Consider the following 12,784-nt stretch of genomic DNA (forward strand, 5'->3'; position numbering starts at 1 on the left):
CTGGCATGACATTGGCTTTCCCCCAGTCCATATGCTTCAGGATTTGAAGATAAGCTTTGAAAAGTGCTGAAACTCAGTCCCTTGAAACTTCAACAAATATTTCTAGGCACCAGAGATGTGAAAGGCCAGCTACTTAACTTGGACTCTCAAAACCACTGTGGAAAAGAGGCACCTAACAGCCCCTAAGTTCCCTTTGAATATCTGCCCCTGGTTGCTGAAGGGGCCAGATGAGTGGGTTGTTAAATCGTTTGGGTTTATTTATATCGTCATTATTTTCTCTGTTTATATTTTGGATTGGGTGAAGTGGCAACTCTTATGCATTCTGTCTGCTACTACATTTCCTTTTGAAGGTTTCCGTTGCAATGGATTAGCTTTCTAAACTGTCTGGAGTTTTCTGAGAAATCTACTTTAGCATAAAATTGTTAGCTTTCTCACTACGTCAAATTATGCTGCCCACACAGTACACAACACGAAATAAATAAATCTGCACAAAGCTGTGGTGTGGAAATCATCAAGAGTATTTTTGCTTAGGCTGTGCTGACAGAAAATGTTTTCTTTCCAGTGTAACTCCACCTTTCATTTGACATGTCTTTTGCTACAAGTTTATGAGCCAAATATTTTCAACAGGTGCCAGATTTAAAAAGTTTTTTTTTTTTTTTTTTTTTTTTTTTTTAGGAGCAGATAATAGTTAAGTAGATACTGTTTATTTCACTGTCTCTAACTCCCTGCATCATTCTCACAGCCTCTGTCTCTCTGGCTCCTCCACGTAACCCAGCCACAAGAACAACAGAGCGGCCTTTGGCCATGTGATTGATTGTATCTTGTGGATACAAAGTGGAAGCTCTTTTTCCTCAGCTCCGATTGGTAATAAAAGCTCAACAAGTTACATTCTAGGGTCTTTCTCAATGACTTTCCTCTCTAATAGCTGCTTACATGTTTCTGGTGCAGCATGTTTTATTTTATATATTTGTAATAGTTTAAAAAAAAAAAGATGACTTAGCTTACAAAGAGAAAAATAATGCCCCCTTAGCATGAGCAATACTGCAAGGTTCCGATTGTTGTGGGGGAGTTTCTTCCAGCTTCACAGTTCTGCTGCGAGGTGTAATGCCCAAGTTTCCCTAGAAACCTAATTCTGTGTGGTATTTTACCTTTTCTTTTAATTGATCCCTGTGAAATTTGTTTTGCATTACAGGCCAGACACCGCTGTTTCCAGAGAAGAATGTGCCCAAAACAGAAGAGCTGGTCACTTGGGAAGAATTGCCTTTTGTCGTAGCTGACAGGTACGTGGCTTCTGTTATCTGCACATGCAAATCAGGGGCAGGAGAGGCTTTTAGCATAGTTGGTGGAGGTGGGCTTCATGCTTATTCACTGTCACTCATACACTTACCTCTACCGCTTTGCTTTTCTTTAAGTCATAGAGCCCATTTGTGTCCCGAGGCTCAAGCTCCATCATCTTTTGCCCCATGTAGAGGGACAGCTGTATGGCACTGACTGTGACTCCTGTATTACAAATGAATGGCATAAAGAGCACTGACCCAGAACCCATTTCCTAGTTCGTGTCTCAACTTCCACATCTCCAGACCTTTTTGCAAGAGACTGTGAGCATTCAAAGACCTAAGCAGTTGCTGAAGCCCTAATTCAAAGTGCACTGAGAGGACTACACTAAGATGTTACCCTTCTCTGCAGGCCCAGCTCACTGTGTGGCTGGACATGTTCCTCAGTTGTGGCAGCAAGATAGTACTAGCGATGCACAGCAGTTCAGAGTAACTGGAAAGGGATAGGTGTGATTCCTGCACTGGTCTGAAGGGTCCAAGAGACCTGACCTGGTTCCCAAGATAAGATGATACAAACCTTTTAAGTGTTAAATCTAGACAGGTGTTTCTGTCCCAGTTCCTGGGGAAGAGTTTGCATTCCTTGCTTAAAGAGATTAATATACGCTAATTACTGTCTGGTTCAGTTCCCGTCCTATTTCAGAAGCAATGCAAACATTTCCAGGCGTATTATCTTCAAGCAATGGGGGATATCCTGATGGGCTCCATGCAGCCTGTAATGGAGAGAGGTGGTCCTGGAAAAAAAAACGCATTTGGTATCTTTGCAGTGTTCTGCCAAGGCTGGAGTTGCCTCCATACCCCAGCCCTACTCTAAATAGCCAGCAGTCTCTATGGGCTAGAAGCTAACTCGGCAGCTCTCCATAATCATGTTTTGTAGATAATTCTTCTTCCTTGTTCTGGAAAGCAGGCCCAACTCCAAATGCAACAAAGCTGGATGAGACTTTTTTGGTTGGTTCTTTTTTTGTTTTGTGTAAGTGACCTTTCCAGCCAGGGCCCAATAGAGTAAGAATTGCTTCTTAGGATCTTTTTAGCCCATTTTTGGGACAGCTACCTTTGCCCAGCAAGTTGGGAGAAAGTGCTGTGGCTGAGCTGGGTGGGACTCGGCAGGGAAGCAACAGTGATCAAGTGAGTCAAACTTAGAGGCGATAGCACAACTGAGCACATTTGTGAGAGCATTTATGCCACAGCCAGAAAGAGTTGCCAAAGCTGGCTCTGTAGTGGTGGTGTGCATTTCACTTTGGTCCCTCTCAATCACAGATGGGTACAGGGATCACAAGTGCAGCCAAAAGCTTCTCGTTTTCTCCCCAGCTGCCCCTGGGAGGGAGCTGGGGAGAGAAGCACAAGTATCTGTTCAAAGCACAAGGCCACTGTGTAATTGCTACCGCTGTGAGCATGGAAGCAGTCCCAGCTCCCATGTGCCCTCTTCCTTTTAGGTCTCTGCTGGTTTACTAATGTGCCTGAAGCAAGACTGAATTCCTTTATCAAGTGAGTACAAAATGAGTGAGAGCAGCTACAACTGTGTAGCATAGGGAGAACTCAAAGGAGATGGAACCAAACTTACTCAAGTGTCAGGTACAGGCTGGCTACAAGAGCTGAGAGGTCAGCATCAGTCAGTGTCCCCAGTCTCTGAGCTAGCCTGGGCACTGGTCTGCAGCACTGGCAGCCCTGCTGTGACACGCTCTGCTCCAGTGAAAAACAGGCACCCAGTGTCTCGCTGATCACACGCCTCAGCCCTGGTTTGGAAGGCTTCCTGCTGGGGACAAGTTACGCCTCTGTCACACTACTCTTCTCCTGGGCTAGCCAGAAAAGGATGGAAGCTTGAGGGGAACAGAGGCAGTAGAGCTACTGGTGTTGAATGTAGATCAGAGGCTTTTTTCTTACCTCTACTGCCATGCCGCTGACCACAAAACAGACAATACATTCAGGTCTCATCAGCTCAGGCTGGCTCAACACTAAGTGACCTAGAAAATAAAATCTCAGAGAATGCCAACAGCCAGTTTTATCAGTGACCTGCATTCCCCTCTGGCTACTGGGAATGCAGCAGTTCTGGCTTAGGCAGCAGATCTAAACCAGGCTTGGAGACAGCAAGAACCTGGTTACATGAAAAGAGTAAATACACATTCCCCCACTGCTCCCACCACCTCAAGGTCAGGTATTTTCTTTCCCATCAGCCAGAGAACCTCTTACCAAGCCCAGGTATAATCTGCGTTAGCCCTTTTGCTGCTGTTGAGGCTAATGGGATGAGGCAGGGAAGACAGTAGTTTTGATATTGGGGGTTTCATGCCACCCTCTAATTTATTTCCCTAGGCTGCCACAAAAAAGCAATCTCTCAGGTTCAAGAGCTGCCTCCTCCAAAAAGCGGTGCCCTTGATTCCTAACTAGCATTTGGCAATAAGCCTACGTCTCTGTGGAGGCAAAGAGCTATCACTTTAATGAAGTCTAGGAAAGCCCTGGTTTAGGGTGTATTTATACTTGGGCAGTAACCATGCAGACAAAGCCTTGTGTTCTCTGCCACAAGGAATGAGTGGGGAATGGCACTCAGCTGAGCTGAAGAGGCAGGTTTGATACACTATGGGGTGAAAAGTGTGGAAGAATTGTAGTTAGCACCACATAGGAGAGGATGCAGAGATCATCAAGTCAACCCAGCACTGAAGCATAGCATTGGGCTCTTTTTTCTTGCCATCTGGGAAAGGAGACTTGCATTCTCTCAGGGACATACATCCTACCTCTTCAGGGGCCTGCGGGGATTGTACATGGGAGGGACTAGCCAGGCGTAATGACACACTGTACAAGGTCGCAGAATATCTTACACAGTTAGGAGCATCTTTCCCAGTAAGAAGTGGGGCCTGTATGTACAAGTGCTAGCTGTTGCTAGAGGAGCCTGGGAGGCAGTCATTTTGATCGGGCGAGGTCCAGCGGCACTCTTCTCCAAAGGAGCATCTGCTCTATGGTTAGAGACAGAAAGGTGACAAAAAATAAGGACCTTGGCTGCTTCCCTTTCTATCTGACCCCTCACAACACCAGCAGGTAAAGTTATATTGACTCTATTCTTCCTCTCTTCCTGCTTCTGTCCCCACTCCCCCTCCAGCACTGGCGGAGGGAGCTGGGGAGCAGGCGGCCTGGACAGCGCTGAGAGCATCACTGCTCAGAGGGGCTGAGCCCCCATCACCACCTCAACAAGTGCAAGAGCATATTCTGGTATTTCCCACAGAGAAAACAAATGAAAAAAAGAGAAACAGGTGACTGATTAAAAGAGTTTCCCCCCTCCTGTACACGAGATTCTGCAGTCACGCCGACAGATAGACATTAAATAATTCTTCCATAATAAATGATTGGAGATAAAAGCCGGCGGTGGCTGCTGCTGCTGTTTGGATTGCTCCGTTGTCTGCATCTTTGTTTCTAGTTTGTTCCCCGGCCGCTGTTGGCTGGCGCTGGGGCTGTCAGACCTTTGCCTCTAGCATTTCTAGGAAGAGTTTATGCATGGGAACCTTGCCCTGCAGTTTGATGCTGTAGAAGTGCTGCACAGCTTTGGCGGCCGTCTGCCGCAGGAGGGGCAAGGTCAGGAGCAGCTTGCCTGCTCGCCGGGGCTCCTCGTTGCGCTGACTCAGCTCGTAGTCCTGCAGGGCCTCGTGGAGAAGGTCCTGGAGTTTCTGCACTGCATCCATGTCCTCTATGTGCATGGAATCTGGCAGGGGGGAGGAAGAAAAGACAGCAAACGGACAAGTCAGACAGAGGAAGGAAATCTTTTATGGTCCTGAAGCTAAAGATGCTTTCTTTCCTTTTTTTTTTTTTGGGTGGTGTTTTGTTTCTTAAGGGGAAAAAAACCACCTTGTTGGTGTTGGTGCTGCTCCTGTGAAGTTCAGCTGATCTGGGTTGATCCCAATGAGTTGGCCCCAGCACTGCAAAGACAGTCAGCTTGCCGAGGTAGGTGTCACATTGTGTCCTGTGTGCTGCCCATTTTGCCAACCACCCCAAGGCTGTACAGGGGTCAGCCAGGGGGGCTTTGTGACTTACACATTCACTTGCCCTCCATGCTCCTTATGGGGAGAGTCACCCTGCAAGGGGCAGCAGCTGCTGTGCTGCCGCTTGGGAGCAATCTCATTAAGAATAATTAACACTGCTATAGCGCTTCATCTGTCTAAACTGCCTAATTGTCGTGCAGCTGCTCAGGGTGTCAGCAAGACAGAAAAGCCCCAGTAGGTCACAACCAGTGCCCAGGGGTGTTGCCAGCTCCACCTTTGTGCATATGCCCCTGCTTTCAGAGACTGTCAGCAGCTGCTCAGGGAGCTTCCTGCTTCAGTAAAGGAAACCTCCTGCAAGGCCTCTTCCCTTAGGCTGCCAGTCAGATTTCTACAAGCTGCCAGAGGGGCCAGCAGGGTTTGCAAAGCAAGCACAGCTCCTTGGCGTGTCTCTGAGGCAAAGGTGGGTGGTAGTGACCCAGCCCAGGGTGGAGCTGGGGAATGTGGGTTGAACACAGGCTGCTAAACTTGCTGGTAAGTCATGGTGAGGGGGGGCAGCACCACAGAGCAGAGAAGCAGAGATGTTGGATTAGAGAAGCTAACCAGGCACACTGTCACTGAAGGTGTTTCTCCTTTTCATCTTGCTGATAACTTGCTGCTTTTTTAAAACCCTGACAGAGCTGGAGACACTGTTCCCTTGTCTTCATTGTTTGGAGACTTTTAATCGATACTGAACCCATTGATAAAGATTCCTGCCACAGGGCAACGAATCCAGAAGCAGCAGCAAAGGGATGCTCGGGCAAGCACACAGGCAGTTGCAGTGTCTGCCCCTGCAGCTGGGCTTCGCAGTGTGGCAGCGCCCTGGCTCAGCCCAGGCACTCACAACACAAATGTGAGGACACGGATGGGCTCCTCAGTGTGACAGCAGCAAAGGGGAGGGAAGCTGGCTGAAGCGCCAAAATCTCTCTAGAAATATGTGTCATCTCTATGGAGAGCACAACACAAATTAGAGACTGTGAATTTCACAAGATAAATGTACAGTAAATGCTATTTATGATGCATGGTTTATAAAGTATTACAACATTTGGGAAAATATTATGTTTATAAAGTATTACAACAGTTGGGAAAATATTATGGCTAGCAAGAAAGCTGTTTAAGAAGCTGTTTAGAAGAAATGTACTAATTAGAGGATGTTACAGGGTTGTACTTCCAAGAAGACTACTGAAGAAGGATTGTTCCTGCTGCATCTGCTTTTTGTGTCCAAGAGACCAGGCAAAGAATCTCAGAGAAGGGCTGGTAAGTCATCACTGTGACCTGACCTCCCCACAGAGGTTGATTCTGAAAAGTAGGAAGGGAAAAGCACGTTGCCCAATCAATCTGGCAACTTTTCCCAGCCAGGTAGCACCTCTGGAAAATTTCTATCCAGGAGAAGTGAGTGGGATCTGGTTTTTTGCCAAGTTGCAGAGATTGTTTTTGAGACTGGAAGCACCAAGAGCTGGAGCCTGAGGAGAAATGTCCTCCAGCCTTTCTGTTTAACGTCCTTCTGGCTAGGGGCACGATGGGGAGAAGTAATCACAGCCCATCAGAGCCTGCAGATCCCAGCGGGTGTGAGAAGCACCAGGCAATGATCCGTGCTTCAGGTCAAAGTGGGTGCTCTGGTTTTGGGTACAGATACTGCTGTACATTAGACAGAATCTCAAAGCTGTGCCCTTCTGCCACCTGACTTCTGTAAGGTGATGAGAAATAACAGCACTAAATAACTAGACATGTACAGGGAGAGGAATTGGGGAAATAAAGATCAAAGCTTGCCCCACCCCCCTACTCTTTGCTGAAAGAAGCTCAAAATTGGCAGCTGACTGTGAAAAATAAAATAACATTGCAGGATTAATTTCCTTGCAATCCATCAGTGAGCTGGTGTCGATGGCATTGATAAACTGTTAATTACAAAATCAATAGCTATGAATTTTTACAGCTGTCAGAGCACTGAGGTGGAGGGAGGCTGCCTGACCATGTCCCTGAGGGTCAGCTGGCCTAGAAGTCAGGCTTCGTGTCAGGATGGGGTGCAGGGCAGGTGTGAGGATGGACAAGGCCCACTGCCTTCTCATCTCATCTCATCTCATCTCATCTCTCTTCTTGCAGCTTCTGGCAGAAGCAGGAGGAGCAGGGACCTCACAGAACCCATTAGTACAAAATTTGCTACACATCCCCTTGCTTGATCCAGATCTCATTCACTCCATCTCAGCATTTAAATGCACTGGGGAAAAAAAAGGAAAGTAAGGTTTGGCCAGTCTGGGATGTGCTTAACTGAACGTGTGCTGTGTGCTAACCTGGAAGGCTCATCAATACACAGGTTGATCAATTTGTGTTATTAAGGAAAAAGGACCTAGGAATGCCTAAAAGGGATCTGCTGGCTCTGAGGGGTAACAAGTTAAGTCTACGGCACCCCTATGCTGTCAGAAAATGGGTGATCATAGTGTTGGGACTTGCCTGCTGCTCTGGGCACTAACAATTCTTTTCTCAGCTCTCTAAAATGTACTTATTAAAAACAGAGTTCACTTGAATTATCTTTGCCAGTCCCAGCAGGTGTGACCTTGGTGTGTTACACTGAGGACTCGGAGATCAGCCACAGCTCCAGCAAGGTCGGCCTATTGTCAGCTTGTCCTCTAGTGAAGAGCAAGTGAGCTCCCACTTCTGTTGTCGTTTGTTTTAATTCCTAGAAGCAAAGGGTCAATATACACAGGGCTGCATGGAAAAGAGGAAAGTCCCTAGAAGCTGGGTTGCATGAGCAATTACACCTTGCAGGGATATGGGACATTCAGGAATATGTCTTTATGGGAGGCAGTGAGCAGGGCTGGGCAGCAGAGGTGCTAATCCAAGCACTCAGCTTTAAACCTTGTCTCTGACCCACGGGAGCCAAGGCCTGGCCCAGAGGTTGTCTGTGTTCCTACCGGTTTAGGAATCAGGTGTTTGCATGCAACCACACACATGCCAGCTCTGCAAGTTTCCTCCATGTCAGAAATACACTACAAAAAAATAATTAAAAGAATGTGAAGGTTGAATGTGGTTACATTTGAAAAATACACCAGCTTCCTTATGTGCGTGTTGTGAGGGGCTTTAATTACATAAAAAATGACATCTTGTGCTTTACTTTCATATGTTTCAATACGAGTAACGAAGCAGGACTTTCGTGGATTATGCTCCTTCCAGCTGCACTTCCAGCTGCACTAGGAGAAACCAGTGAAGTCAGAATGGCTTTTCCCATCCAGCTGAGAACGTGCTTTGGCCTATGCCTCCTGACCTTAACCTTGGTTTCTTTACTCCAGCGCTGGAAGCAGAACCCCAAAGCAGCCAGTGAGTGTTGGTTGTTCTGCTCTGTCTTTGCTCAGTGTTTCTCCACTCCTGACACAGACTGTCCCAAAAGCCTTACCCTTGACAGCGCAGTGAGCAGTACCAGCAGAGCGCTTCTGTTGTACCGTGAGGAACTTGACAGCATCAAAGCTCAGGTCCTGCAGCATCTCTGCTCATAGCATGGGCCCCATAAACATCCCAGTGTGGCACTTATCCTGTCACCCTGTCACTACCACTACCTTAGCACTTCAGCCTCTCTGAGGAGCCCTTCTCCCTGTCACACCCTGCGACCTTCCTGGTAGACAGGAGGCAGGTTCTTTAACAAGAGTTGATTACATCGCCACAAGCCACCGTCCCACAATCGAGAGAGGCCAGCCTTGGCCATCTGCCCATCCTGGTTCAGTGGCAAAGTGAAGACAGCAATTAGAGCTAAAAAAGCAATATATGAGAAAGTGAAAAAGGGAACTAGATAGCAATTTATATGAATCAGAAGTTATGAAGTGTAGAAAATCGATAAGGGAAGTGAAGGACATCGGAGGAAAATCCATGGCTGGAAGGGCTAAGGACACTAAAGAAGTTTTATACATATTTAAGAAATAGAAGAAAAAATGACCATTTGTAAGGGGGACTCTTTTCACTTGTAGATGATTAAACTATCAATAGCAGTGCAGAGGAGACAGAAGTCCTCAGTAAGTATTTCTGTCCTGTTTAAAAAAATATAGCAGCATTATGTACCTGTGTTATATGAAGATGATGACGTCTTAGTCTGCTGTTTATGCAAGAAGATGTTAGACATCTGTTAGGGACAAACTTCACAGAAATCAGCACAGATGGATAACTTGGCTTTAAGAGTTCTAAAATGGCTGGCTGAGGCCCATCTAGGGCAGATTAATTATTAATGACTGTTGGCATTTTTGAGAAATTCAAGATGACTGGAAAAGTTCTAATGTTGGAAATATTTTCCTAGGTCTTATCTGATAATTTCCATGCTAGCCTGATGGGAACCAGGGCACAATAAAGGAAAAAAAAAAAAGTTGAATTAAGATTTATAAGATGGTCTTACAACTACTGCCAGTCAACACGGAACTTTGGAATAGAGGTCTTGTCAAGCAAACCTGATTTCATTCTCTGATGAGATTACAAGTTTGGTTGATAAAGTTAACTGCGTAGATATAATAGACTCAGGCTTTTATAAGGCACTTGGCTTAGCACCACAGGACATTCTCATTAAAAAATTAGCACTATGCAATATCAATAAAGCACACTTTCAATTGATTAGTAACTGGCTAGATGACAGATCTCAAAGTAGCTATAAGTGGTGAATCATTCCTGAAGGAGGAGTTTTCTAGTGGAAATCCACAGGGATCAGTAAAAAAACCGCAGATGCTACTCAACATTTTTATTAATGAGCTGTAAGTAATTTTTCTTTTTTCTTTTAAATTGCTGCTACTAAGAAGTATGGATGGCAAAGGGGAACAGAATCCTGTAAAATAGTGAGGACAGGGCAGGCTCACAGCATTCTGGACCACTTGATTACACTTGAAGTAATACATCTATAGCCAAGGAATGCAGCTATGGAACAGGGACTTTATCGTGTCAAGCTGTGAGGTGTAAAAAGACCTGGGGTCATAGGACACAGCTCAACAAAGACCAGTATCTGGAGGATGAAGTCAGGCAAACTGACGTTAAATATATGCTGTCTTCCTTTTTTTTTTTTTTTTTTTTTTTTTTAAACTGAGCAAACAATTAATTATTAGAGTCAACTACCAAGATGGAGACTCCCCCTCTTTCAATCCCTTCAGCTTCACACTAGGTGTCTTTCTGGAAGGCAGCTTTAGCCAAACACAGATATTGGACTCAGTGCTGGGCTGCAAGGGCAAATTCTGTGACCTGCACAATGCAGTTCAGCAAGATCTGATGTGAGACAGTGAGACTCAAGGGATGTAGAGGGAGCCCTCGTCACACAGTAGCTTCAGCAGTTTCCCTGTCGGAAGGGACTCCTGAGCAAATACGTGTCTGGCTTTTGTGCGGTATCAGTGCAGCACCTCTTGTGTCTGCCACAGCCTGCTGGGCTGAGGGCTGCAGCCCTCCCTAGACTGAGATGGAAGGCACTGGGCTGAGGGCCCTGGCCTTCCTCATCTTCTTCTCAAGAAGAAACAGGCAATATCAGGCTTCTGCCAGCAGATCTTACCCTCTACCATCCAGATCCACACTGTCTCCCAGTTAAAGGGGGATTCAGTGTCAGTGGTCACTGACATCTCTGGGACAGGACCAGGCAGTCCCAATCCCACAGCTTTTCATGGGATTTGAAATTGGGACAAGGGTTTCCCTGTTTGCTGTAACTGACCAACATTACAGGTTGGATACAGGCGTGGCCCACATTCCCTTTCCTGAACTCACTGCAGTGGAGTCAGCTCGCTAGTGGAGAAGGGTCCACAGCCTTTCTTTTACTGCCAGCCACCAGCAGCCAGCCCGTCCCTGCCTGGTTCTGCTCCCTAATTCAGGGCCAGAGCACAGTTGGGGCTCTAGCAACAGCAAGCTTCATTTCTCCCTGCTCTCCAGCTTAAGTCCTGCTCTGTGGACAGAGAGAAGCTTTGAGGATGTTGCATGACACAACATTGCTGGTTTCCTCCCAGGCCAAATAACAGTGTGGGCCTTGACTTTCTGACTGGGAGACTGGCTGAGCCAGGGATGTACCTGAGTTGGCAAGAGCCAGAGCTTTGAGCGTGACAAACTCCTCCTTTTCCACCTTGAGCTTCTTGTAGCGGCGCACCAGTTGCAGGATGGCCAGGTAGAGCTCCAGCAGCCCCGTCAGACGAGAGTGCTCTTCATCCATGATGTAGTCCTCAGCATAGACAAGCTTGTCCTCATACGGCAGAGAGCGGTACACAATGCCCAGGATGAGGATTTCCATCCAGGCGCTCTGTAGGAGGCTCATCTGGTCCCCAAGGGAGAGGTTGGAGAACCCTGACATGGCAAAAGACAAGCAGGGTCAAATGGGTGTGCAGCAAAGCCTCTAGGAGCCTGGGGACCCCAGCATTCACCCCAAGCACTCTCCCCAATTGGCCTGCTGCTTTAAAAAAGAAACAAACAAACACCATACTAAAGTGACCCTATGTCTGTGGCCATCTGCACATGTGGACTTTACCGTTGTCCTTGCTCCCATGCCCACCCACAGCCTCCAAAGGGAGTCCTGGTGCTCTGACTGCATTTATGGCAACACAAGCTTAATGATAACCTCTTTTCAATGATCTCTGCTTCTTCTATAGTGGCAACTGTTTTGTACATCATCCCGATTCCTGTTCCTCCAGTTTTGTACTGCAGCCAATTTAGTCTGCCCCAGCTGACTGAAGAACAGAGAAGAGCTCCCGATGGCAGAAAAGAGGGCTTCTGATGAGATAGGAGGGAATGGCACAGGCCTGAATTACAAGCATACCACAATCTCATTTTGGCCAACATGAGAAAAAGTCCTGCTACAACAGAGCACTGCAATGTACTCAAAAGCTGAACACATTTGTGAACAGAATCATCTTCTATTCCTCATGACTCCCGGAGCTCCACACCATCATCTTTCTGCACCTCACAGCCAACAACCCTACCCAGTGTCAAAAATACCTTTATGGTGCCATACAAGTACCTAAATCACAGCCAAACCCCGTAGCAACAGAACCAGCACCCAGCAGTGAACCAAGTCATTCTCCTTAAATACAGGAAGAGCAATCACCAGCTGGAGATAGACAGCCCCAGGGCCCACTTGAGGAAGTGAAGAGGCCAACACAGAGGCACTGTCTGCCCGGAGGGGAAAAAAAAAAAAAAAAGAAAGAGTGCATGGGAAGGAAAACTGTGTCTGTTATGTCCTCTGTACCAGGTACCCTGAAGTCCAGACCATGAAAGATCCTGGGAGACAGGTGCTGTGCAACAGCCATTACAGACAGGGATGCCCAGCACGGTGTGTTGGTCCTATCTGGGCAGCTCCTGCCTACCACTGACAGACAGGGACTGTGCTTTTTGGCAGCTCCTTGTGGCTAAAGGTTCCCGGGGCTGTGAGAGAATGGGACACCCAGGCACCCCTCAGCTGGGGGAGCAATGCTCCACCAGCTTCCCCTGCCAGTTTTCTCCCCAGATGTTTATTAGGCCTCAGGGCTC

At 47.0% G+C, this 12,784-nt stretch overlaps 1 protein-coding gene across 3 annotated transcripts in view; it reads right to left on the reverse strand.

Moving 5' to 3' along the window:
- Nucleotides 1-697: 697 nt before the first annotated feature.
- The window catches only part of ESRRB (estrogen-related receptor beta), a 131,184-nt gene continuing 119,097 nt past the window's right edge, over nt 698-12,784 (reverse strand). For all 3 annotated transcript variants that reach the window (XM_014941940.1, XM_014941941.1, XM_014941939.1), the window contains 2 exons: nt 11,336-11,605; nt 698-5,016 (listed from right to left, as the gene is read on the reverse strand). In XM_014941940.1, the coding sequence (XP_014797426.1) occupies nt 4,772-5,016; nt 11,336-11,605 (515 nt within the window). In that variant the 3' untranslated portion in view covers nt 698-4,771. The remainder of the gene's footprint in view (nt 5,017-11,335; nt 11,606-12,784) is intronic.

Source organism: Calidris pugnax, unplaced genomic scaffold, assembly GCF_001431845.1.
Source record: "Calidris pugnax isolate Ruff unplaced genomic scaffold, ASM143184v1 scaffold56, whole genome shotgun sequence".
Lineage (NCBI taxonomy): Eukaryota > Metazoa > Chordata > Aves > Charadriiformes > Scolopacidae > Calidris > Calidris pugnax.